Source organism: Limanda limanda, chromosome 8 (genome assembly GCF_963576545.1).
Source record: "Limanda limanda chromosome 8, fLimLim1.1, whole genome shotgun sequence".
NCBI lineage: Eukaryota > Metazoa > Chordata > Actinopteri > Pleuronectiformes > Pleuronectidae > Limanda > Limanda limanda.
The window spans coordinates 1365248-1391163 of NC_083643.1; the positions used below are offsets into that span (position 1 = coordinate 1365248).

Sequence of the window (25916 nt, forward strand, 5' to 3'; positions counted from 1 at the left end):
AGGAGGAGAAGGAGACATCGAAGGAAGAGAAGGAGACTTCGAAAGAGGACAAGGAGACAAATCGAAAGAGGACAAGGAGACTTCGAAGGAGGACAAGGAGACACATCGAAAGAGGACATGTCTTCAGATGCAGCTCCTGAGATGAGACGCACTTTCTGATCCAGTGAACTCTTCTTCAGATGAAGTGTTTAATGAAAGGCTGTAGAGAGTTATTAGTGAATCCAGAGACACTGACTCATCTCATATATATCACATCTCACGTGCACACGCTCATGCACGGAGCTCCTCCCCTCACACGCACGGAGCTCCTCCCCTCACAGGCGTCCAGCAGGGGACACTTCTCCTGCAGCTCCAGGACCTGAAGCTCTGAGGTGGAGGAGGGTGGAGGAGGGTGGAGGCTCCACTTGCACCAGAACATGTCCAGCTCCCTGCTGCTGCCTTGTGTTTACTCATGAATGTAGAGGAACTGAACAGCATCACATTTAATCAAAGCTCGCACTTATGATATGAACTTTTATTTTGAAATCATCCTTAAAAAGGGAATTTATCCAACGAGCGGCTGAGGTTCGATGGTGACGACACTGTGAATGTACAGAGGCTGGTTGATGGAAGACTCTCTCTCTCTCTCGCTCGCTCTCACTCACTCTCTCTTGCTCTCTCTCTCTCGCTCTCTCGCTCGCTTTCACTCTCTCTCTCGCTTTCACTCTCGCTCTCACTCTCTCACTCTCTCTCTCACTCGCTCTCACTCACTCGCTCTCGCTCTCTCTCACTCTCTCTCACTCTCTCTCACTCGCTCTCGCTCTGACTCTTTCTCTCACTCGCTCTCACTCGCTTTCTCTCTCTCACTCGCTTTCTCTCTCTCTAGCTCTCACTCGCTTTCTCTCTCTCTCGCTCTCACTCGCCCTCTCTCTCGCTCTCTCTCTCTCTCTTTCTCTCTCTCTCTCTCTCACTCCGACGCTTGTAATCTGCTCTGTTCTTTTTGTTGTAAACACTTAAAAAAATCTCAACTGCAATAAAACCCGACAACAAACACGAGCACTTCTGCGTCTGTGAGTTTAACTCGTCACTTTCTGGCTCCTCGTGAACAAATGGAAGGTTTTTATCTTTCAAAATTAATAAATGTTGTTTTTAATATTTTCCTCCATGAGGGGAATTCAAAGCGTTTCTCTTGTTTTTGTAGAAAACCCCCGAACGAGACAAATGGAGGAAAGTGTTCATGTAGCTGCTGGACAGGAAACGCTCCAGATCATAATGGAAGTTATTGCTACGGGATCAAAGAAATAGTTTCTTCAACGTTTGTGGAAATAGTTTTCTGTCACTAACTTGAGATATTAATCTTTTATTTGAACACGACTGTATCATGAAAACAAATCATCCTGTAATGTTCAGTTTCTGTTGGAAATGTTTTAAAGATCATCTGGAGCTTGTTGAGTTGTAGATTTATCCTGATGATCCCACGTGGAACCTTCATCTCCTGCAGGTCAAAGGTCACAGGTCAGAGGTCAGGTGATCTGTGACTCAAGGAATGAATTGGGTTTATGAATAATAGGAAAATAGTTTTCTAATATTTCAGCAGCAGGTACAAACAGAGCTGAGTTCACTTTTCACAAATCACCTCTAACTTGATAGAGCTTAAGCGGAAGTTGGAATCTATTGCTTTCAAAATAAAGGCGTCTCACCTGGTGATTGTTCTTCCTCTTGATTAATGAGTTGCTCTGATAAAACACTTTGTACCTTTATTTTTAAAAGTGCTCTATAAAGTTTCTAATATAATATTTATATATCATAAGACCTTAAAGTCAAGTTTCAACATTTTAAGTGTGCACGAAAACTTTTAAATGCTGTTTCTTTAACCTCATTTTATAATGTTTCTTTTAATGACATTTCATTCAGGCTTTTTCTTGAATTTTTCTGCTTCGCCTGTGGCTTTATTTTGAAAGGGCTGATCAGATGTTGTCCTATTTAGTTCCTGTTTCTTTTTACAGAAAAAGTGAAAAACAAAGTCGCTCTCTCTATTTCTCTCTCCTCCTCCCTCCCTCCTCCTGGTGGAGTGGGTGTGTACCTCCGGGCCAGTGGCTCCTCTCTCCCCCTCCCTCTCTCCTCCTTCTCCTTCTCCTCCCTCCTGCTCCTCTTCACTCCTCCTGCTCCTCCTCCCTCCCTCTCTCTCTCTCCTCCCTCCCTCCTCCTGCTCCTCCTCCCTCCCTCTCTCTCTCTCCTCCCTCCCTCCCTCCCTCCCTCCCTCCCTCCTCCTTCTCCTCCTCCCTCCCCCTGGTGGAGTGAGTGTGTCCCAGCGGGCCAGTGGCTCCTCTCCTCCCTCCCTCCCTCCCTCCTGCTCCTACTCCCTTTTCCCTCCCTCTCTCTCTCCCCCTCCCTCCCTCCCTCCCTCTGGTGGGTGTGTCCCACCAAGCGCGCGGCTCCTCTCTCCCTCCCTCCCTCTCTCCCTCCCTCCCCCCCCTCCTCCTCCCTCTCTCCCTCCCCCCTCCCCCTGGTGGGTGTGTCCCACCCAGCCCGCGGCTCCTCCCTCCCCCTGGTGGAGTGGGTGTGTCCCAGCGGGCCAGTGGCTCCTCTCTCTCTCCTCCTCCTCCCTCCCTCCCTCTCTCTCTCTCCTTCCCTCCCTCCCTTCTCCTCCTCCCTTCCTCCCTCTCTCCCTCCCTCCCTCCCTCTCTCTCCCTCCCTCCCTCCTCCCCCTCTCTCCTCCCTCCCTCCTCCCTCCCCCTGGTGGAGTGGGTGTGTCCCCCCCTGCCCTCGGCTCCTCTCTCTCTCCCCCTGGTTCCGGGCCCGAGCAGCGGATGCTGACTCGGCAGTGAACCCGCCTCCCAGCAGCACTCAGCCGGGAGGGAATGGCGGTGTGGACCCGAGCGGACCGGAGCGGGCAGCTGGACCTGCTGCTGCGGGACCGCTGGATCCGAGTGGCGGCCGAGCTGACCCGGGACACGCTGACCCTGACGGCCGAGGCGGAGGCGCCCGGCCCGGGGACCAGCCACTGGGACGGCGGCTCCGCGGGCCTGAGGAACGGCTTCTCCAACGGGAGCGACCCGGGCACGAGTCCGGGGACCCGCGGTCCGGAGAGCCAGACCCCCGGGGCCCGGGGCCGCAGCTCCAGCCCGGGACGAGGGGCTGTCAGCCGGGGGCAGCACGACGGGAACTACAGCCCGGGGAAGTACCCGAACAACGGCACCAACTCCGAGTTCGGCAGCCCGGGCTCCAGCTACGGCAGCCCGGGCTCCAGCTCCGGGTCTCGGCACGGAGACCTCCCGGGGAGTCCGGACGGATCCTCCGGCGAGGCGGTGCGGAAGGTCCGGGTCGTCAAGCAGGAGTCCGGCGGACTGGGGATCAGCATCAAGGGGGGGCGGGAGAACCGGATGCCGATCCTCATCTCCAAGATCTTCCCGGGGCTGGCGGCCGACCAGAGCCGGGCTCTCCGGGTCGGGGACGCGATCCTGTCGGTGAACGGGTCCGACCTCCGGGAGGCGACGCACGACCTGGCGGTGCAGGCGCTGAAGAAGGCCGGGAAGGAGGTGACGCTGGAGGGTGAGTAGCCAACGCGACGGCGGGGATTTAAGGGCCGAGATTAGGCTGCTGAGGTCCGGGTGCTCGACGCTGAGCTGCGGCCTCTGCACCTGGAGGGGGGGGGGGGACATGTGCAGATCCAGATTCTAAACTTTAAAACTTTAAACCAAACTTTAAACCAAACTCATGAGTCACGTGTTGCTGTGACTCCAGAAGTTACACTTCTACAGGAGAAGAATCACAACAGACTCCAGCTACACGTCACAGACACACGAACAGCAGCTAGACGCGGTGTAGTTACACTTTAAACAAGGTAGTGCACACAAAACGTCTGGTTAACCGCAAAATCATCATACAACCAATCAATCAAAGCTTTGAAACAAATAAAAAGTTGGAAGATAAAAACCATGAACATCACTAAAGTTGGGTGAACTTTCTAGATCCTCCACACACACACACACACACACAGAGACACACACACAATGATTTAACTACATGAGTCAGAATCAGGAGGAAGAAGAGGTCTTATAATATAAATGAAAGTGTGTGATTGTAGTAAACAGGAAAGCAGCTGTGGTCAGACTGGTTGTGTGTCTGTGTGAGTCACTGGGACGCTGAGGAGAAGAAGTCACTGAGAACCTGAGGAGATGTGTCTGAAGGACTGTGAGGAAGAGGAAGAGGAAGACGTGTGAATGATCCACGTGTTTGCACTAAATACAGTAAAGTAGAACCAGGATCCGTCAGTGAGACTCAAGCAGAAGTTCATCACAGAGTGTAAACATCAGAGGAACATCCTGAACATCAGAGGAACATCCTGAACCAGATGAAGGAAGTTCAAACAGGCACTCGCTGATTAAAGTGAAGGTGGAGACCAAAGCAGAGCGAACGACACAACTGTTGTGTGTCTGCAGCACGAGCTGGAAATACAGATGTGGAGAAACACAACATCCTTCCAGATGTGATTCACAATACATGTCGATACTCAGACCTTTATAGACATGGTCTCAGCAGGGGGTCCGTGGAGTCGTTTGGATGGAAGTTATCGTCCTTAATATTCGTGATTCTTTGTCACATGTTGTGGGAAAAAGCTTATTGTTGTCTTTGTTTTGTTTATTAGTTAAATATTGTATTGTATTTACAACAAGTGGTGGATCCACGCAGCGCTTCGCTAACTAGAGGGCTGTGCTGATTGGACAAATTATAACTCGTGTATCTACCATATCATCTAAAATAACTAATATAAATACTCTGGATCTTTCTACTTGAACGTGTCTTCTTCTGGGTCCTCAGTCAAACTTTAGTTAGAGAAGGCCACAGACAAAAGGCCGAATCGAGGCTGGAGATTCTCAAGAGTAAAGGAAAAATTCCATTTCAGATTGTGGATAATGATCCTGTGTCAGAAACCCTGTGGTAGGATTCTTTGGAAGAACACGGACTTTCCACGTGTTGAACAAAAAGCTGAGAAAACTTCAGTTGGTTCTTCTTACAGAGTTTTGATCCTGCGGAGAGAGAGGCTGTCACCACAGAGACGTGCAGGTCAGGAGATGCCTCCTCATTCTGGGACTCATCTCCATGGAGACCAGCTCTGGTTCTAAACCGCGCCGGTGGAGAACTTTTCAATCTTTAGAAAAGTGGAAAACGAGTGACTGGGAGGCCGCAGAGCCCTGGGGGTTTGGAAACTTCAGGCCGGGAACAAGCTAAGTGCAGTTTAATGGTTTGGAACGATCACCGGCTGAATACTGACGAGCAGGAGAATCCATGTGGGTCACACGAGGCCTGCTCAGAAGAACCAGGGTCGAGTGGGAGGGACTCCTCAAGCCGACTGATACCAGCTGGTCTGATATCTGCAGCGTGAGTTTTCTCAGGGAGTCGATGGAGACGAGACCGAACACGCACGAGCTGCTCAGATCCTCAGAGGAGGAGGAGGAGGAGGAGGAGGAGGAGGAGGAGGAGGAGGAAGAGGAGGAGGAGGAGGAGGAGGAGGAGGAAGAGGAGGAGGAGCAGCTGGAGAAGAGGGAAAAATCAGATTCTTCTCCAGTCCGCTTGTTGAATTTGGCCTCAAACGTCCAAATAAAAAGCTTCTCTTTCGTCCCTCAGACTCGGACAGGAGGATGTGCCTCCTCCTCCTCCTCCTGCTCTTCCTCCTCCTGCTGCTCCTCCTCTTCCTCCTCTTCTTCCTGCTGCTCCTCCTCCTCCTCCTCCGTCCAGTCATTAGTGTCCAGAGGAATGTATCAGCAGCTTGTCACTGTTTGTCAGCTCGACGGACTGGGAGCTGGGTTGTTTGTGGACCGGCTCTTCCTCCTCCTCCTCCTCCTCCTCCTCCTCCTCCTCCTCCTCCTCCTCCTCCTCCTCCTCCTCCTCCTCCTCCTCCTCTTCCTCCTCCTCCTGCTCTTAATCCTTCTCCTCCTCCTTCTCCTCTTCCTCCTCCTCCTCTTCTTCCTCCTCTTCCTCCTCTTGCTCTTCCTCCTTCTCCTCCTCCTCCTTCTCCTGCTCTTCCTCCTTCTCCTCCTCTTCCTCCTCCTCCTGCTCTTCCTCCTTCTCCTCCTCCTCCTCCTTCTCCTCTTCCTCCTCCTCTTCCTCCTCCTCCTCTTCTTCCTCCTCTTCCTCCTCCTCCTTCTTCCTCCTACTGCTCTTCCTCCTTCTCCTCCTCCTCCTTCTCCTCCTCTTCCTCCTCCTCCTTCTTCCTCCTACTGCTCTTCCTCCTTCTCCTCCTCCTCCTTCTCCTCCTCCTCCTCCTCCTCCTCCTCCTCCTCCTCCTCCTCCTCCTCCTCCTCCTCCTCCTCTTCTTCCTCATCCTTCTCCTCCTCCCCCTGCTGCTCCTCCACCTCCTCCTCCTGCTGCTCCTCCTCCTCCTCCTCTTCCTCCTCCTCCTCCTCCTCCTCCACAGTCCAGTCATTAGTCTCCAGAGGAATGTATCAGCAGCTTGTCACTGTTTGTCAGCTCGACGGACTGGGAGCTGGGTTGTTTGTGGACCGGCTCTTCCTCCCGGGTCGCCCCCCCGTCCCGGCTCTTCCTCCCGGGTTGCCCCCCCCCCCCCCCCCCCTCCGGAGCGCTGTGCCATGTACACGATACACAAACCCACAGATATGCTCACAATTAGCCGGGGTGCCCCACATTCCTGACCTCCGCTTGCATGTGCGTATTTAGGCCAAAGGTCAACACGGGCTCTCAGTGTGTTTTCCTGCTGGAGCCGAGTGAGGGAGGAGAAGAGAAACACATCTGAGAGTGTGATGGTTGTAATAACGTTAGTGAGTCAGGACTTGTTTTAGAATCGAGCTCTTGAACAACATGAGGTTCTGCACGTGGATCTGAAACCAGCTTCATTGAATCTTCCTTCAACCCACAAGACTCAATCATCTCTTGTTATCTCAACGACTATCAAAACCACAAATGTCAAATCTACAGTCATATAATCTTATTTCAGGACGAGCCAATCTTATTTGTTTTCATCCGAGATGAGATAATCTTGTCAAGCAGCATTTGCACCAGATTATTAAATTAGTTTGAAGATATTCAGAGTAAACAAGTTAGAAAAGTTGACTGATGGTTGCGGCTGATATTTGTGTGAAGAGAAACCAGATCCTGCACAGATCAATATTCCTGTTGATCTGATCCGGTGACAGTGGTGAGTCCTGGTGATGATGTCACAGAGAACAGAGCTTCTCTCTCTCCATCAGGATCTGAGACGTGTGGTTGCTCTTCTCATTCTGACGGATCTTTGTCAGTTTGTTCATTTATGAGCCAGGTTTCGCTCCAGAGTCGTTAGCCATGAATGAACGAGCTCCACTTTAACTGCTCCATTAAACGGGACAAAAATAACCCAGACACCTTCCGGTTCAAGTCCCCCCCCCCTCCAGCTGACAGACAGGTATAATGTCCCATATTTCCATATGATGGGATCCGTCCTGCTGCTGGAGTCTGCAATGGACCAGTGTGTCAGCTCCGTCTCATGATGAACTGATCTGGATATGTAACTGCAGTGTCTGTGGTTTCCAGTGGTCAGGATAAAGTGAACTTCAGGAATATCACGGACAATTTTAACATATGTATGTAGTGTGTCTGGTGATACCTACAGTATATTGGAGGTAAAACATATCTAATACTGATACTATAATATGAAATAATGCAGTTTTTTTAATGGTCTTTCAGTTTGAGAGCAGCACTTATTGATTTCACATTCAGATTTTGTAAAGTTTTCTTTCCGGACCCTGTAAGACTTGCTCTGCTTGTGCTCAAACGTTGCTCTTGCACTCTGGTATTTTGTTCGTTCCATGGATTTCCTGCGCTCCCACTTTCACCAGGTCCAATCCACCAAGTATTGTATTGGTTGTGGAATCTTGACAGACAGAGGAGCAGAGGAGGTTTCACATCTGCACAGAAGCAGCGTGAGGAGAAGAGATGAAGCTCGAGCTGCACGCAACCAAATATCCGAGTGCAAGCGAGCGCCCAGTCTGAGCAACAGCAGAGCAAATTCAATCTCCATCGGGGGGGGAGAGTGCACGCTCTTGAATAAATATAGGAGAAAAACCACACCTACCTGTCACGTGGGCAATTGTCTTTTTATTTGTGTAACAGACCCATTAGACTCAGATTGTTAAGTCTCCAACACAACAGTAAACACACAACTTCTTCCTCTGAGTCTGAACCACAATCAGTCTGTGGCGTCTTTGGGAAACAAAGTCAAACTTCCCAGAGGATTGTTGTCTGATCCAGGTTAGATGATCCCAGAGGAGGAGGCAGCTGGGACTGAGGAATCATGAGGAAACTGTAGTTTGTGTGTGAAATGTTGCTTTGTTCACCAAAGTAAGTTGAATTATTTGTTTATATTATATGTTTTTCGTCATCTTGACAACCAATCAAAGCATTTTATCCGGCGTCGGCCTCATCACCAGAAGCTCTGGAATCTCCTTGTGTTTCTAGTTAACGTCTTCGTCTTTTATGTGTTCGACTCCTCTTCTTCATCCTGAGATCTTTATGTTCTTCCAGTTTCACGTCCACTCGCTCTCTGTTAATGTTCCTGTTGAACTCTCATGTGGACATTTTACTCGGGGGGGGGGGGGGGCTGCAGGAAAAGTTCCAGAACATATTTGTGTTCTCACAAACGGAACCTCCAGAACATCTGATCATCGTCCGTTCACACGACACGGGGTTCAGCATCTTGTCTGTGGAAACACTCTGACATGCAGACTTGAGGAGCCGGGGATTGAACCACCGGCCATTTGATTAGTGGACGACCCACTCTATCTCCTGAGCCACAGCTGCCCCCAAGTATGGGATTATAGTATGGGATTATACTGCATGTAGGCGTTTATATCTGAAAAGGGCTCGTCGGGTCGTCTAGATATTCATGTCTGAAAATAGTTTGAGATCAGTGTTGTTGCCTCGACTCTTCACAGAATCAAATGTATGAAGGATTTGTTGATACAGAATCTGAGTTGGATTTTGTGTTGACTTTAAATGGGAGTTTGTAAAGCCTCATGTAGCTGTGAATTGTTGGATATCTGAATAGTTTATATTAAAATATTCCAGGCTGTTGAGTTGCAGCTCTGTACAGGACGAGCAGCAGCGAGTCAAACAGAAACACACAGAGTGAAACATAGCAGTGAAGATGGATGTGATTCAGGGATTTTTTAAATGCAAAATAAATTGAAAAACCTTTTATAGTAAAAATAACCAAATGTGGCTTAGCTCGTGTATTAGAACCTGACAAATCAAGTGACTTTATCACGTTGATGTGAATCCATCAGAACTATAAAGACGGAAACCAGAGATATTAAAACAGCGAGGTCGGTGTGAACTGCGTGTTGTGTGAGCACGCTGTCAGAGGAAGATGAATTTAAATATGAATTGTCTGAGGTACGCGCTCGATAGAGTCTGGTTTCTATTTATTCAAGTGGGAAAATTCTCTCGATTATAATATGAAAACAGCCTTTTCAAACTAAAACGATCTCTATGATGTGACCCAGACAAATCGGAGGAAGCTACGTGAGACTGAAAAGACTCAGTTAGTGTCGACATCAGGCAAATGAAATGTGGTCGTGAGGACGTAGCAAAAGAAAAGCAGCAGAAGTTTACATGAAGCTGTAACTAGAGAATATTTGACATCTTTACCTAAAAAAGTGACTTTATATTCAGTCTTTTCCTGTGGATCATTTCAGCTTCAACCATAAACTTTCCAAACATGATTTAAATTTAAACATCGGCTCATAAATAATAAAGAGTGATTTATAAAATAATGTAAGGATCATATGACAAATTGACCTGCCAGAGAAATGTCCACACACACACACACACACACACACACACACACACACACACTGGAGCTGTGTTGTGACACATTGTTCTCATTATGTTTCTGGCAGAAACAGATTTTTGAGGGAAGGAGCAGAAAAAGCGAGCGAAACAAGATTAAGACGGAGAGAACAGAGGTGGAGAGGTAGAACTTCAGGAGGTGTGGGAACAGAGGAAAGAGACGGAGGGAGTGGGGGGGTAAGGAAGGACGGCAGAGAAAGAGATGGAGAAGGAGAAGGAGGGATGGAAGGGAAGGGGGGGGGTGGAGAGAGGAGTGGGCCAAACCACAGGGGAATTTCTGGGCAGTTTTAGGGGAAAAATCCCGAGGCCGGGGTTCTGGCTTTCTCCTCTGAGTGATTATTCTGTTATTTCGGCCTCAACTACATGGTGTGTGTGTGTGTGTGTGTGTGTGTGTGTGAGTGTGTGTGTGTGTGTCTGTGTGTGTGTGTCTGTGTGTGTGTCTGTGTGTCTTTACGAGGCTTTGTGGCGAAACTACGGCCACAACCAAATATGTCAAGTCAGACTCTTCTGCATTCTGCACTACTCCTCCTCTTCCTCCTCCTCCTCTTCCTCCTCCTCCTCCATGAACGTTGTCCTCCTTTCCCTCCGTGCAGCCTGGACTCAGCGAGGTATGAGAGGAAGCAGATGATCTACTGGGACGTCTCTCGGCGTCTCGGGGGAATCTGATCTGCACACAGGAAGGTGAAGCAGTGTGAGGTCTCGTTCTCCTGAGAGCACCGAGCGGCCTGGTTCCACAGAGCAGAGGTGAAGCTGAGTGACGGAGATAATGAGTTCATGTAACTGCACCAAACCTGAGACACAGAGGAAGCAGTAAATCTGTCTGAACTGACGCAAAGAGGAAAATCATTTGATCAGAGACAGGCTGTGGACAGGAAGTGGTTTTGGCCGAAGAAACTGGGAAAAATGTGACTTAGGAAACAAGGAAAAGTCCTCGTGTCACTGTCGATGTACGAAGACGAAGTAAAATCCATATTTTTAGGGTCAATTCACAATTTTTCATTGAGTTTTTGCAGATTGAAAGTGGATTTAATGTGCAAGAGAAATTCATTGTCTCTGTATTTGGTTCAGAAACAGGACACGAGCCTCTAACCCGTGGAAAGTGGAGAATCGAAGGATTCAGACGTGAAGAGTTAGAGCTAAACCTGTTCCCTGTTCCCGGGGCAGCGTTTATCTGATGTGTCCTCGAGTGAGTGGCCTCCTCATGTCGTCTCCTCGGCGCTCACTCACACGAGCTGAAACCCAGAGTGAAACCGAGAAGAGGAGGTGATCGAGCTGGTGAATCTCCAACTGACAAGAGGTGTGAATTCAGTTTCCACCAAGAACCACAAACAGTGAACGATGAGCTGCTCTGAAGCTTCTGAGTGTCGTCCTCCTGCTGACCCGAGTCACTCTGCACTGTCACTGTAAACACTCGTCACACGTTATCAGAACCTGAACAGACTTTAACTTACCCAGTGTAGAAAGTGAGTCTATTATTTATTTTATTTGCCTTTATTTAACCAGGTCGGTCCTGTTGAGATACAATGACCTCTTTTCCAAGGGAAGCCAAGACAGCGGCATACAAAACATTTCAACAATCACAAGACACACAGAAATCACATAACACAGATAAAATACATTTAAAAAAAAAAAAAAGATAAGGCAACAGGACTAAAGCTCCGGATTCACACCAAAACAAGAACCAGTGCGGTATGAAGCCGCTCCAATTTCTCTCACACGAGTCTTCAAAGTTTCAAGGTTTATGAGCTCCTTTAACTTTAGAGTTTTTTGCAGTGCATTCCAAGCAGCAGGTGCAGCGAACTTAAAACAGTGCAGAGTGAACTTTGTGCATAATTAATAAATAAAACTCATTTGAACGTAAGCAGTAATTGCTCTGGGATTTAAAGATGTATTTACATAAGTAGTGGGGGAGCAGACCCAAGTCTGCAGCTCTGCATCCTTCCTCGAGTCTGCTCTTTGTTTCCGTCTGCAGAAATGTATGGATGATGAATCAGACCTGATAGCTCCACACCACAGGACGACTTGAATCACATTGATGAGCCTGATATGTAATTAGACTAAGATGGTGAATGATATCTAAAGATTAGCATGTTAGCGTTGTCATTCAGTATCAAACTCAGAAAGAAGCAGCTCCAGTGTCTGTAAATTTAAATAACTTCCAACCGTATTGTTACCAATCCTCAGATTTCAAGTGGTTCATTTGAAACATAATAAGTCAAACACATTGAGTTTTTTATTTCGGCCAACTTGCCGACAGAAGAAATTACGACGTTACAATAGAATCAATGTGTCCGTTGTGTTTTTAGCATCTGAGCTGGGAAAAGAATCCACATCCCACGACAATGGCTTTGATTTCTGTGGACACATCAAAGCCTGAACCAGATCCCAGCCCTTTTAATTTAGGCCGAGCAGATGAAGATGAATAGAAGCAGATGTACACTGGTCCTCGGTGCCAACAAATTACACAACACAGCATTCATGAGCCTCATGCCTCAGAGGCTTTTCACAACCAACGCTGTGAAGATATCGCAACGACATGGCATGAAAAACACAATAAATAAGTCCAGGAAATAGAGAAAACAATTTAAAATAAATAACAAAGCAGAAGTTTTCCAAATGATTTTCCCTTTGGTTGGACTGAGAGACGACAAACTAAATATCTGCTCCTCACTCGTCTGTGTTTACTGACTGAAGTCTGGAGTTACAAGTATGACAGCATTTTATTTATCATTAAAATAACTTGTCCGAATGCACTGGAGCAGGTTTTCATCAGGCAGCCGGCTTGTCTACGTGTCATCATCCAATCAGAGTCAAGGAAAGCAGTCAGGTGACCTGTCCTCAGCCCAGAGATCCGTCTCCTCTGGGTGATAACAGAACAGGCTCCTGCCTTTTACACATTTTAACTTTATAAAACAACTGTAGGTAATTTAATGTTGTCATCTTATATTAATTAATATAATCGAACTTCAGGTTAAATGTGTCGTGTTGGTTTCAGGAGTCGGGAACAGAAACCTGGTTCTAGAACTTCTAAGTCTGAAAAGACCAGGACGAGTTGTGGTTCTGCCTCATCGGTTCCTAAATGCATTCAAACCTGATGTCTACGTGTCTGTGACCTGAATTTTAATTTTCTAATCTCTGTGTAACTTGTGGGCCCCTCTATGGCCCCTGGTTCAGGAGAATCCTAGAGCCAGCACTGGAGAAGGGGAGGAGCTTGACCGACAGGGATTTTTGGGGGAGACATTAATATGAGGCTGTGGACGGAAAATATCTCAGCTGAAGATCTCTGCTGATTATTAGTTCATAAAGAGCTTTGCAGTGTTGACGTCCTCTCACACACACACACACACACACACACACACACACACACACACACACACACACACACACATAGAAACACAACATTCACCAGTTCTCTCACTCTCACTTAAGTTTGCAGCAATGATCCCAGTCCTGGTTGGTGTGGGCGCTGTGGTAGAGCGGAGGAGGCCCAGGGAGGTGGGGATCAATTTCTTGACTTGTTGCATCATCGTTACCACCAGCACCGCGCTTCACTGTGACTCACACACAACGTGATGTACACACAGGCCGGCACACACACACACACACACACACACACACACACACACACACACACACAACGTGATGTACACACAGGCCTGCGTGCACGCTGCAGATACGACTCAGACATTAAACCTGCTTCTCTGTCTCTGAGATCATTTGAGAGTCGAGCCCGAGCACATTACTGTAGACTTGCATCATATTGTTTTCACGCAGACACACACACACACGCACGCAGACACACACACACGCACACTTTCACACACACAAACCTAATATCTCCTCACTTCTTGAGTCTTGTCTCAAGTTTCATAAAGAGCAAACCGACCCAATGATCCAACACACACAGACACACACACACAAAGAGAGAGAAATGGACATGGGTCATGTACAGGGGATGATAAAAGAGCGTGTGTCTGTGTGTGTGTGTGTGTGTGTGTGTGTCTGTGTGTGTGTCTGTGAGGCCTGGCCATGTACGAGGCCTCAGGACCAAATTTGGAAAGTGGATCCACCGCAGTGGAGCAGGAGTCATTCTATAACAAACATCTGCCAAACACAGCTGCACAGCCAAGTCCCGTCTGTTTGTGTAGATGATGTCACACGTGTGTCCTCTGTGTCCTCGTGGGACCTCAGTGTCCTCGTGGGACCTGTGTGTCCTCATGGGACCTCTGTCTTCATGGGACCTCTGCACGTGGGACCTCAGTGTCCTCATGGGACCTCTGTGTCTTCATGGGACCTCAGTGTCCTCGTGGGACCTGTGTGTCCTCATGGGACCTCTGTCTTCATGGGACCTCTGCACGTGGGACCTCTGTGTCCTCATGGGACCTCTGTGTCCTCGTGGGACCTCTGTGTCCTCGTGGGACCTCTGTGTCCTCATGGGACTTCTGTGTCCTAATGGGACCTCTGTGTCCTCGTGGGACCTCTGTGTCTTCATGGGACCACTGTGTCCTCATGGGACCTCTGTGTCTTCATGGGACCTCTGTGTCCTCATGGGACCTCTGTGTTCTAATGGGACCTCTGTGTCCTCATGGGACCTCTGTGTCTTCATGGGACCTCTGTGTCTTCATGGGACCTCTGTGTCTTCATGGGACCTCTGTGTCTTCATGGGACCTCTGTGTCTTCATGGGACCTCTGTGTTCTAATGGGACCTCTGTGTCCTCGTGGGACCTCTGTGTCCTCGTGGGACCTCTGTGTCTTCATGGGACCTCTGTGTCTTCATGGGACCTCTGTGTTCTAATGGGACCTCTGTGTCCTCATGGGACTTCTGTGTCTTCATGGGACTTCTGTGTCTTCATGGGACCTGTGTGTCCTCATGGGACCTGTGTGTCTTCATGGGACCTCTGTGTCCTCATGGGACCTCTGTGTCCTCGTGGGACCTCCTGGAAGAGCAGCAGCCACTCTGCAACTCGTCCTTTCGTCCTTTTATTTTGGAAAACAGACTCTACCTGTAATTAGGTGTGTTTAAAACTCGACCTCTTTCCCGGCCGTGTTTAAAAAGTCGAACCTCAGACGCGGAGGAAGTTCTGATTCTTCCAGGAAACGTCCCGAGTGTTTCCTCGTGTTTCAGTTCCCGGCCGATCCCAGCGAGTCTCCTGAGTGACAGGGTGTCTCTGGGTCTCAGTCCCACAGCTGGTCCAACTGTCCTCACACTGTTTGTGTCTCTCAGATATGGAACAGCCGTCTGGCCGGGGGGGGGGGGGGGGGGGGGCTGCTGCCAAACACACGTTACCATTAATCACGACCTGAAGGAACATCTGTGGATCTGTTGGTTTAGTGAAGAGGAGGAGGACTGTTGGACAATGAGGACTCTATTAATTCATAATGATCTTGACTTTTAGGGAATGATTTGTTTCTCAAGAGTCACCGGAACTGAAAGTGAATCAAGATCAGAACGTCTGTAATAGTACAAAAAGATTTAAATTATTAAATTATTATTATTATTAAAGATTTGCCCCAGAGATTCTAGATCATAGTTTGGGCTCAGAAACTCTGGAGTGAAACGCCTGAGGAAAGATTATTCATATTATTGCATTTTTAATTCTACACGTGTGTTTTCTGTTGTGTAACTCTTTGTATTGTAACCACTATGTTTTCTTGCTCTGCAGCACTTTGTACTTTGTGTTGAATTATAATTATGATGCTGGATAATCTCTGAGCCCACACACACACACACACACACACACACACACACACACACACACACACACACACACACACACACACACACACACACACACACAGACACACACACACACACACACGATCTGGGGTCCAGTGTCTTCAGTGGTTGGTGATCAAACCCCCGACCTCCTGACTGAATGTGACACACAAAAGCACAAAACCAACACAAGGATCTATCACCTCTACTATGATTGACATGTAGGGGGACACAATAAATGTCACACACTGATATCGTTTTCGACCCACAAACCAAAACCACCACCACCACAACACCCCTGTGACACGTGTCCTCTTCTCTCCTCCTCTCCAGTGAAGTACATCCGCGAGGTGTCTCCGCTCTTCAAGAAGCCGTCCCTGGTGGCCGACCTGCCGTGGGACGGCGTGCGGACGCAGTCACCCAGCTACAGCGGCAGCGAGGACTCGGGCTCGCCCAAACACAGCGGCTCGTCCGCGTCCAAGGACAGGAAGCTCATCAGCCTGAGGATGTGCTTCATCAGCAGGAACCTCACCATGCCCGATCTGGAGAGCAGGTCTGATACCAGGCTCCGCCCTGTTTGTGTTAGAAATAGCTGAGTGTGTGGGAGATAGGGTGTGGTCGTGTGTGTGTGGTCGTGTGTGTGTGTGTGTGTGTGTGTGTGTGTGTGTGTGTGTGTGTGTGTGTGTGAGTGTGAGTGTGAGTGTGAGTGTGAGTGTGTGAGTGAGTGTGTGAGTGAGTGTGTGTGTGTGTGTGTGTGTGTGTGAGTGTGTGTGTGAGTGTGTGAGTGTGTGTGTGAGAGTGTGAGTGTGAGTGTGAGTGTGAGTGTGAGTGTGAGTGTGTGTGTGTGTGTGTGTGTGTGAGTGTGTGTGTGAGTGTGTGAGTGTGTGTGTGAGAGTGTGAGTGTGAGTGTGAGTGTGTGTGTGAGTGTGAGTGTGAGTGTGAGTGTGAGTGTGAGTGTGAGTGTGAGTGTGTGTGTGTGTGTGTGTGTGTGTGTGTGTGTGTGTGTGTGTGTGTGAGTGTGTGAGTGTGTGAGTGTGTGTGTGTGTGTGAGTGTGTGAGTGTGAGTGTGAGTGTGAGTGTGAGTGTGAGTGTGAGTGTGTGACTGTGTGACTGTGTGTGTGAGTGTGAGAGTGTGAGAGTGTGAGAGTGTGAGAGTGTGAGAGTGTGAGAGTGTGAGAGTGTGAGAGTGTGAGAGTGTGAGAGTGTGAGAGTGTGAGAGTGTGAGAGTGTGAGAGTGTGAGAGTGTGAGAGTGTGAGAGTGTGAGAGTGTGAGAGTGTGTGAGTGTGTGAGTGTGAGTGTGAGTGTGAGTGTGAGTGTGAGTGTGAGTGTGAGTGTGAGTGTGTGTGTGAGTGTGTGTGTGAGTGTGTGTGTGTGAGTGTGTGTGTGGTCCTCCCTCTGCTCATCTGATTGGAATGCTGCTTTGGGAGATAACGAGCATTAAAACATTCTCTTTGAGGTTATTAAATAAATGATTACTATGAAGTCAACACGTGCGACCGGAAGGAATCGAACCGAGTGTGTTTGTCCTCAGGCTCCTGGAGCTCCACTCCCCCGACGGACAGCACACGGTGGTGCTGCGCTGCAAGGACGGCCCCTCGGCCAGCTCCTGGTTCACCGCCGTCCACACCAACATCGCCGCCCTGCTGCCACAGACCCTGGCTCACATCAACGCCTACCTGGGGGCGTCGTCCTCCACCTCCACGCACCCCCACCTCAAACACATCGGCTGGTTGGCTGAGCAGGTAAGGTAACTCCAGCAGCATGTGACCGCGTGTCGGGGATTGAACCACCGACCCGCTGCTCAGTGGACGACTCGCTTTGCCTCCTCGGCCCTGATGAGACCTTTTGTCATTTCTATCATCTTGTATTTAGTCGTTGGTTCTCGACCAGTTAGAGAAGAGTTGAGCTTTTGTGAAACATGTTTATTCTCTGAGTCGTAGAATGAGAAGAATTATGCTAAATGCTAAATGCTAATCCTGAGCTAACTGAGCACGAGCACTTGAAGCAGTGAACAAAACTCCAAACGTAAAAAACAAACTCATGAATGAACACGCGTCTTATTTGTTTAATCTGTGTGACTAATCCTGGTTTTACAGCCGGCTGCTTGCTGGAACCTTTTCAGGACACTTCCTGACGTGTCTCTGTGTGTGTCTCTGACGTGTGTCTCTGACTTGTGTCTCTGACATGTGTCTCTGACGTGTGTCTCTGACTTGTGTCTCTGACTTGTGTCTCTGACGTGTCTCTGACCTGTCTCTGACGTGTGTCTCTGACGTGTCTCTAACGTGTCTCTGACGTGTGTCTCTGACGTGTCTCTAACTTGTGTCTCTGACTTGTGTCTCTGACGTGTCTCTGACTTGTGTCTCTGACTTGTGTCTCTGACGTGTGTCTCTGACGTGTGTCTCTGACGTGTGTCTCTGACATGTGTCTTTGCCGTGTCTCTGACGTGTCTCTGATGTGTCTCTGACATGTGTCTCTGTCATGTGTCTCTGATGTGTCTCTGCATACAAACAATACAAAGTGAGAGTATATTGTAGAAGTGTTTGAGGACGACTCACTAATGATGAGGAATGATTCTGCAGAATCAACCCAGGACGAGAGAACACAACATTACAGACACACACGTTTACCTCCGGGACTGAACCAGTGTTTCTCCTTCAGCAGCTTCAGGCTCAGCTCACGTCTGGAGCTCGACTCTCACTGCTTCACTTTGACTTTGAAACATGAAGTTTTCATTCTACGTATGGATGTGTGGCTCAGACAGGAAACACACACAGTGGGAGTTTCCGTTGCATGACACTGTTTCCTGTGGAGCCCACCTGCGCACACACCCACACACACACACACACACACACACACACACACACACACACACACACACACACACACACACTCGCCCTGTTCTTACCACGATGCTGTTTTTTTACTTAACGTTGAAACTTATCTTCTCTCTTGAAGAAATCCCCTCACATCAGTTATTGTATTTGAACTCTCAGTTAATTATGTTTAATGTTTCATTGCTGTTGTATTTTCTATTTACTCTGTTTGTCATGTGTATTTCTTGTGATGAACATGGTGAATCGATGTCGTCTCCCCAGGTGCAGCTGGAGGGCGGCCGGCAGCAGTACCGCCCCCTGGTCATGGCTCTGACGGAGAAGGACATCCTGCTGTTCGAGTCGGTGCCGTGGAACAGAGAGTGTTGGTCCATGCCTCTGCTCACACACCCACTGTTAGCCACCAGGTGAACATCAGAGACCTGCTTCTATTCATGTTGAAACGCTTCACGATCGGGACCTTATTTACTTCTCAAGTTTAATAGTTTCTAAGTTTAAAAAGAAAGTGGAACCAAAGTTATTGTAGGAAGAGTTTTTATCTAACGCGAATGTGACAAATGAAACTTGGGGGATTTCAGCAGGGAACCACAGAAAGACCAGTTCCTCCTATTGAGTCAAAAAGGACCTGAGCGCCATTTCCTTCCAAGTTTCTTTTTTCCACGAGTGCAGGGAAACAGCGTCCACTTCAATCTAAACATATAAAAAACATAATCATTTATTTGATGTGGTCGAAGAGAAGATCTGTAAGAGGAGAAGAGGTCGAATTAAATCTTTGGACTGATCCACAAAGAGTTTGAGGAAAATCAACATGTCGTCTAGAAATAAAATCCTGATAGAGAACTGACAGTTACCTCGTCTCTCTCTCTCTCTCTCGCTCTCACTCTCACTCTCTCTCTCTCTCTCTCTGTCTCTGTCTCTCTGTCTCTGTCTCTGTCTCTCTGTCTCTGTCTCTCTCTCTCTCGCTCTCACTTGCTCTCTCTCTCTCTCTCTCTCTCTCTCTCTCTCTCTCTCTCTCTCTCTCTCTCTCTCTCTCTCTCTCTCACTCGCTCTCGCTCTCACTCTCACCCTTTCTCTCTCTCTCGCTCTCACTCGCTCTCACTCGCTCTCTCTCTCATTCGCTCTCACTCGGTCTCTCTCTCTCTCGCTCTCTCTCTTGCTCTCTCTCGCTCTCTCTCTCGCTCTCTCACTCGCTCTCTCACTCTCACTCACTCTCTCTCTCGCTCTCACTCGCTCTCTCTCTCTCACTCGCTCTCTTGCTCTCACTCTCACTCGCTCTCTCTCTCTCACTCGCTCTCTCTCTCTCCCTCTCACTCGCTCTCTCTCTTGCTCTCTCTCGCTCTCTCGCTCTCTCTCTCTCTCTCACTCACTCTCTCTCTCGCTCTCACTCACTCTCTCGCTCTCACTCTCACTCTCTCTCGCTCTCACTCGCTTTCTCTCTCTCTCTCACTCGCTCTCACTCTCTCGCTCTCTCTCTCTCTGTCTCTCTCTCTCGCTCTCACTCGCTCTCACTCGCTCTCGCTCTCTCTCTCTCTCTCACTCTCTCTCTCACTCTCTCGCTCTCTCTCTCTCCCTCCCTCCTCAGACTGGTCCACTCTGGCAGCGCCCGGGAGTCGCCCGCCCAGGGGGCCGACCTGGTGTTCGCCACGCGGACGGGCACGGGCCGGGGCATCGAGTCGCACATCTTCCGGGTGGAGACCCACTGGGATCTGTCCTCGTGGACGCGAGCGCTCGTGCAGGGAGCGCACGCCGCCGCCGAGCTCATCAAAGAGGTCTCCATCGGTGAGTGGGCTCTGCTCGCCCGGGGGACACAGGGGACAGGTGCTGTCTGGACTCTGACAGGTCACAGCTCTACAACCAAGCAAACTATGAGTTATAGATCTTTAATGTGGTTAAAACTAAGTGTCAAACAGATATTTGGATCATTAAGAAACTGTGGCAGGAGGAATTGGACGATAGTGAGCCAGAACATCCTGGATACAGAAGCTGCCATCTTGTGCCAATGATCTTTATCTTGATCTTTATAGACACAAAGTCCATCTATTGGTCAGAACATCAACCAGAGGATTTGTCTTTTCTAGAGAAAACCATTGTTTACAAAGTAAATCCTGTAAATCTAGTATTTATTTTCACACAGCTTATTTAATTTTTAAGATAGATTGACAGACAGACTTTTAAGCGAACAGGTCAGAAAACTGTGACTGGGACAGGAAGCTCCCGACAGAAACTGTTTCACCAGCAGCTCGGTAGGAAAGTCAGAGCAGAATGTTTCCACTCAGAACAATCGTTGGCTGCCGGAGCGGCTCTGGAACTTTCCCTCCTCCCGTCCTGCAGCCGCACAGACACACAGACACACAAACACACAGACACACAAACACACAGCTGGGCAGGAGCGTTCAGGTTACAGCACGAATGCTTTCAGATCAAATGTCCTCACAGATAAAGCTGCACCAGCCGGGTTTTCATAGAAGACATACACATGTCAGGTTCATTCAGATCCTCTAGTAGTCCAGGCAAAGTAGCCCATTTTGGAGCCAAAAATAGAAGTAATTGTAAAAGAATTTTTTTCAGCATAGATCATTTCTATGAGGTGTCCAGAACAACATACTAAAAGTCCTAAGAAATCCTAGTTGAGGAAATATGTTTAATTCTCATCAATGTGTTTCAATAAGACAACAATACACCAAAGGGCTATTTTTTCCTTTACTCCTATCAAAATGAAACTTTACACAATGAAAGTAGCCATGAAACGTAACATTTTTGTATTACAAGTTTCTTTGAAAATTATTTTTAATATTCAAGTGAACTATACACTAATCGAATATGCCCAAAATACACCCAAATAGGCTTAATTTTTTCCTTTACTCCTACCACAATAAAACTTTACATAGTAAAAGTAAACATGAAAAGTAACTTTTTTTCTTTTACAAGTTTCTTTTGAAATGAATTTGAATATGTACATGAGCTCCACACGTATTGAATATGTCCTAATTTGCATAGGCAAACACCATTCATATGTATGACAAAAGCATATAAGTGTGGAGCTCATGTGCTTGGTAAATTCATTTCAAAAGAAACTTGTAATACAAAAAGAGTAACTTTTCATGAATACTTCTACTATGTAAAGTTTTATTGTGGTAGGAACTCACTGGAGGAACCACAGATCCCATCAGGCCTGGACACTCGTCCCCAGTAGGACCTGGAGGCTTCATGCATCATGCCCCCCCCCCCCCCCCCCATACAAACACCTGATTCTCCCCCCCCCCCCTCTGGTTCCAGGCTGCACGTTGAACCGGCAGGACGTCCGGCTGACGCTTCACTACGAGAAGGGCTTCACGGTGACCCGGGAGGCGGCCGAGCCGTCGGGCGGCGCCGTGCTCTTCAGATACCCGTACGAGAAGCTGAAGCTGTCGGCTGACGATGGAATACGAAACCTCTACCTGGACTTCGGGGGTGCAGAGGGAGAAATGGTGAGTTACGCCTGTGAGAAAGGTTTTCTATTAACTGTCACATGACTTCTCACCTGTTCAGGCGCCAACCGGAAACGAGGTTCAGTGCGAAACTGAGTCTCTTCAGCTTTGATTCTTGATAATGTGGCTGTTTGATCCAGAGGTGACGTCATTAATTAAATAAACTGAGAAGCAAACAGCAGCAAAATCCTCACAGTGTAAATAAATATGATCTTAACTAACGATCAATCCTTTTTTTTTTTTTTTTTACTTTATTGAAGAGAAACACAAACATTCCTTGACAACATCACAAATTAGATATGACAGACTGATTAGTGACAAATAATAAATAAGTAAATAAATAAATGGACAGTTAAGACATTCCATGGTACCACAGGATTCCCCTCAGTTAGAGAGGTATCCTGCAGTAGGAAGCCACCTCCTCACACAAACATCAGACCTTAATTGTAATTGAGCAGTTAAAGCCTCCATTCCATACACCTCCCTTAGCTTCTGTTTCCACTGTAGGTGGCTGTGGATTCAACCATTGTATTGTCACCATTTTCCTAGCAGTCATCAAGAGTATATGTAACAAGTGCTCTTGGTCTCTTGTGTACATGCCTTCAGGAGTCAGATCAAAAAGAAACTGACTTGGGGTGAATAGTATATTAATTCCTCAAAACTTTATCTATCTCGCTCTTTATCCCAAATCCCAAAACATGTGTGAGTGGTCGCCAACCATTCCACATCATCTCCAGCAGTTTATCGCCGCTGGATTATCTGCAAATGTAGAGACCACAGCGGGCGTCTTAAAGAACCTAGTCTTCATCTTCCAATCTAACTCCTTCCAAATGTTACTATTGATACCTTTATGACATCCAATGCACATTGTTTCCCACTCCCCAGCCTCAATTATAATATTTAACTCCAGCTCCCATTTGTTTTTAACATAAAAAGTGTTGTCTGATGTATCCAGTAACAGATTTCTGTATGTATGGGAAACATGCTTTTTACTGGGTAATTGATGTTTAGTTATATTAATAAAGTAAATGTCCATGTTCGTTGGAGCATTTTTGATCATATTCCAATCTGTATGGTTGGTAATGTAATTTCTTATCTGAAAATACCGGAACATATCACTTTGGGGTAAAAGGAGTTTGATCAATCCTTTTTTTAAAATCTTTGTGGTGCTTGTCCCTTCTGACCTCGCTCTCTTCCTGCCTCGCCCTTTCCTCCTGCCCCCCCCCCCAGGTGTTTGACCTCCACTCTGGTCCAAAGCCCGTGGTGTTCGTCCTCCACTCCTTCCTGTCGGCCAAGCTCACTCGCATGGGCCTGCTGACGTGAGGCGACCGGCGCCGGCGGGGGGGCCCTGAGACGCCCCGGAGATGCTGATAAAGAAGGATGGGGGGAGGGGGAGGGGTGTTAACGTCTTATATTTTCCAGTTTCTCCATTCACGGCTGCAGTCTGGCCAGAGGTGGCGCTGCAGCGAAGGTTCAACCCGGGAGTTGTTGATTGTCTCAAACTTGTGCCTTCTCCTCCAGCTTGTCCTTGACCTCCTGCCAGAGCAGTAGGCGGCACTTTGCTGCGAAGTCAGTTACAATCCACAAAGCTGCAGTATTAACAGTCTCATAGGACTCAGAGTTTTAACCTGATAAATTCCATCAACATTATTTTGTATAAAGAAGAACAGGAGCAGAGCTGCTGTGGCGTTGGAGACGACGTCACCAGTGACACTTCCAGCAGAGCTCCGAATATTAAGGAGGTTTTTTTCAGATGATGAATTCACAGACAAGCAGATTGGTGATGATCCCTGTTTTATACTCTATGCCTTTCATTCCTCGGCAGCCTTCTAATGTACTTTGGGCTCTTTTTAATGTGTTTCTATGGCGACGAGTCAGAATGCAGTTAAAGGAGCAGAGATTGTGTGTGTCTGTGTGTGTCTGTGTGTGTGTGTGTGTGTGTGTGTTGGCTTGATAGTGTGCCTGCTGTCTGACAGACTCACCTTGTAGCACATGATCTCAAACTACTGTTGTAATCAGGATCGCCGACTGTGCCTTTCCACACGTAGTCAGAGACGCTCTGATTTTCTTTTCCTTTCATTTCTTACAATAAGAGAATTTGAAGCTTTTCAACCTGCACGAGCTGTAGTTTGACTCCTAGAGTTTACACAACATGACTTTGTTTTTATATCATCCGCGTTAATCTCTTCCGATAGCACGACTTCCTGACGTTGAATCTGACGAGAGCGCGCGTGTCACCTCCACATCATTCCACTTTCCTGCAGCTTACTCGTCTCTTCTCTGGCCAACGACAGTTCAACAGGTTTTACTTCAAGGAGACAGAGGTACCTGGCTTTTAATATTCTAAACGTTATCAGCCATTATCTTCCAAATATATACAAAGATCGTGAGAAACGGGCCCGAAATGGAAACAAAAGAAAACCAAACTTTAGCAGGAAATACGTTCTGCTGCTTGTACACAGGGTACGCCAGAGAAAACAGATTTAGTGCTGTAGTCATAATTTTGTTTACATCTCTGAAAGGAAAGCAAAAAACACGTCAAACCTTCACAGAGGAAAACTCAAAGTTCCCTTTTATGAGATAAACCTGCTGCTTCAGTATTATTATCATGAGAAATAATTCACTCCATTCCATTTTCTGCATCGAGGGACCAATTTGATAAACGAAGCTCTGAGATTTGATTCTATTTTATTTGTTTTATAAGTTTGCGAATAGAGCTAAAGGAAGCAAAGGAAAAGGATGAGGTGTAACAGAGAGATAAATTATTTTAAATGTGAACGTTAATCATGAAAACGTTTTTGTGAGTGACAACAAAAGTAACATTTACCATCATTAAAACTACTATAAAGAGCTGATTTTAAAATGATCGGTTATTAGCCCACATGAACGTACAGTGAGATCCATGTTGTTAAAACACAGCTTCAGTCGAGTCTCTGATCGAACATTGAACCACTGCAACGGGAAAACTCTCCTGTCCTCAGATGAGAAACGTGTTACTCAGATGTTCCTATGATGGTTTAACAACTTATATATTTTTACTAAAATGTTTTGCTTGTTTTGAAAGCAAGAAATGTGTAACCATGTAGTTCATAGAGCTATATTCAGCTCTTCCAGCCGACAGTTAATCACTGGCTGCGTTAAACGAGAAGCAGATTCACTTCTTATAAAACACACGTGCAGAAGGTTCGAGGGTTTGAGTTTTATTTGGCCTGAAATGAAGTTTTCTTACTGCAACAGTGAAGTGTTGTATTCCATCATCCTACATCCTTCTTTACTTCACTTTTCATGTCATATTAATCCGGTTTCTCAGCCGCTGCATAGATCTGATGGTCTGAAGTGAGTCAGACTTCAGGAAGCTACAGGCCGTCCCCCTTGGAGCTTGATGCACTAATCAGCCGAAGCCCTTTTCTACCTGTGAATGTAAACCTCCTCCTCCCAGTGACTCTCTTTTGTATTCTCCTGCCTCTGTATTCCTGACTTGGTGGCTATCCTGTCTATGCAAAGCTTCAAAGAAGGGTTTTCTGAACCAAAGGTTAAAAACAATCTGTGGCAGCTTGCGTCCGACACAATCATTAAACGGAAAAGTCACAATAGGATCAAATGCTGCTGCAACAACCTGTCATATGCAAAGTATTTTAGACTTCCTTCCAAGTTACAGTATAAAATGTATGATAGCAATGTAATAACCTCAAGTGTAAATATCCACCATTAAAACTGTATGAATTATAGTTGAGTCTGTTTATGTGGTTTCTTGTGATGATTGGAAAATAATAAGTTATTAATGTTTATTTAGCCGATTTCTTTTATTGTGGGTTTGCAATTGTTCCAACAACAACATGGCCACTAGATGACAGCAGCTGCAGAACCTACACACCTCAACACAGGAAGTGCTTCAGAGTCAGAAACACTTGAAATATGTTCAAACCAAGAATTATGATAAATAAATACTAATGAAGGACCAATAAAAACAACATCCGAATTAATTAAGGATAAGTGATAAAATAATACAATTTAAAGTATGTAAAAATACTTAAATGTGTATGTATATATATGTGTGTGTGTGTTTAAAATATGTTATT

General features: G+C 47.2%; 1 protein-coding gene across 1 annotated transcript; it reads left to right on the forward strand.

Annotated features, from left to right (window-relative positions):
* The first annotated feature begins 2750 nt into the window (after window positions 1–2750).
* On the forward strand, window positions 2751–25565 carry sntb2 (syntrophin, beta 2). Its single transcript, XM_061077322.1, has 7 exons — window positions 2751–3531; window positions 15872–16091; window positions 17071–17281; window positions 18635–18777; window positions 19953–20149; window positions 21647–21837; window positions 23068–25565. Exons 1-7 carry the CDS (start codon window positions 2841–2843, stop codon window positions 23158–23160), a joined length of 1746 nt encoding a protein of 581 aa, XP_060933305.1. The 5' UTR covers window positions 2751–2840; the 3' UTR covers window positions 23161–25565.
* Window positions 25566–25916: the final 351 nt, after the last annotated feature.

Bases quoted from the DNA above. Each gene is read 5' to 3' on its own strand.
- sntb2 (XM_061077322.1), top strand. From the start codon at position 2,841: ATGGCGGTGTGGACCCGAGCGGACCGGAGCGGGCAGCTGGACCTGCTG. The intron at 3,532-15,871 runs GTGAGTAGCCAA...CCTCCTCTCCAG, and splicing joins GAAGGAGGTGACGCTGGAGG to TGAAGTACATCCGCGAGGTG. The intron at 20,150-21,646 runs GTGAGTGGGCTC...CTCTGGTTCCAG, and splicing joins CATCAAAGAGGTCTCCATCG to GCTGCACGTTGAACCGGCAG.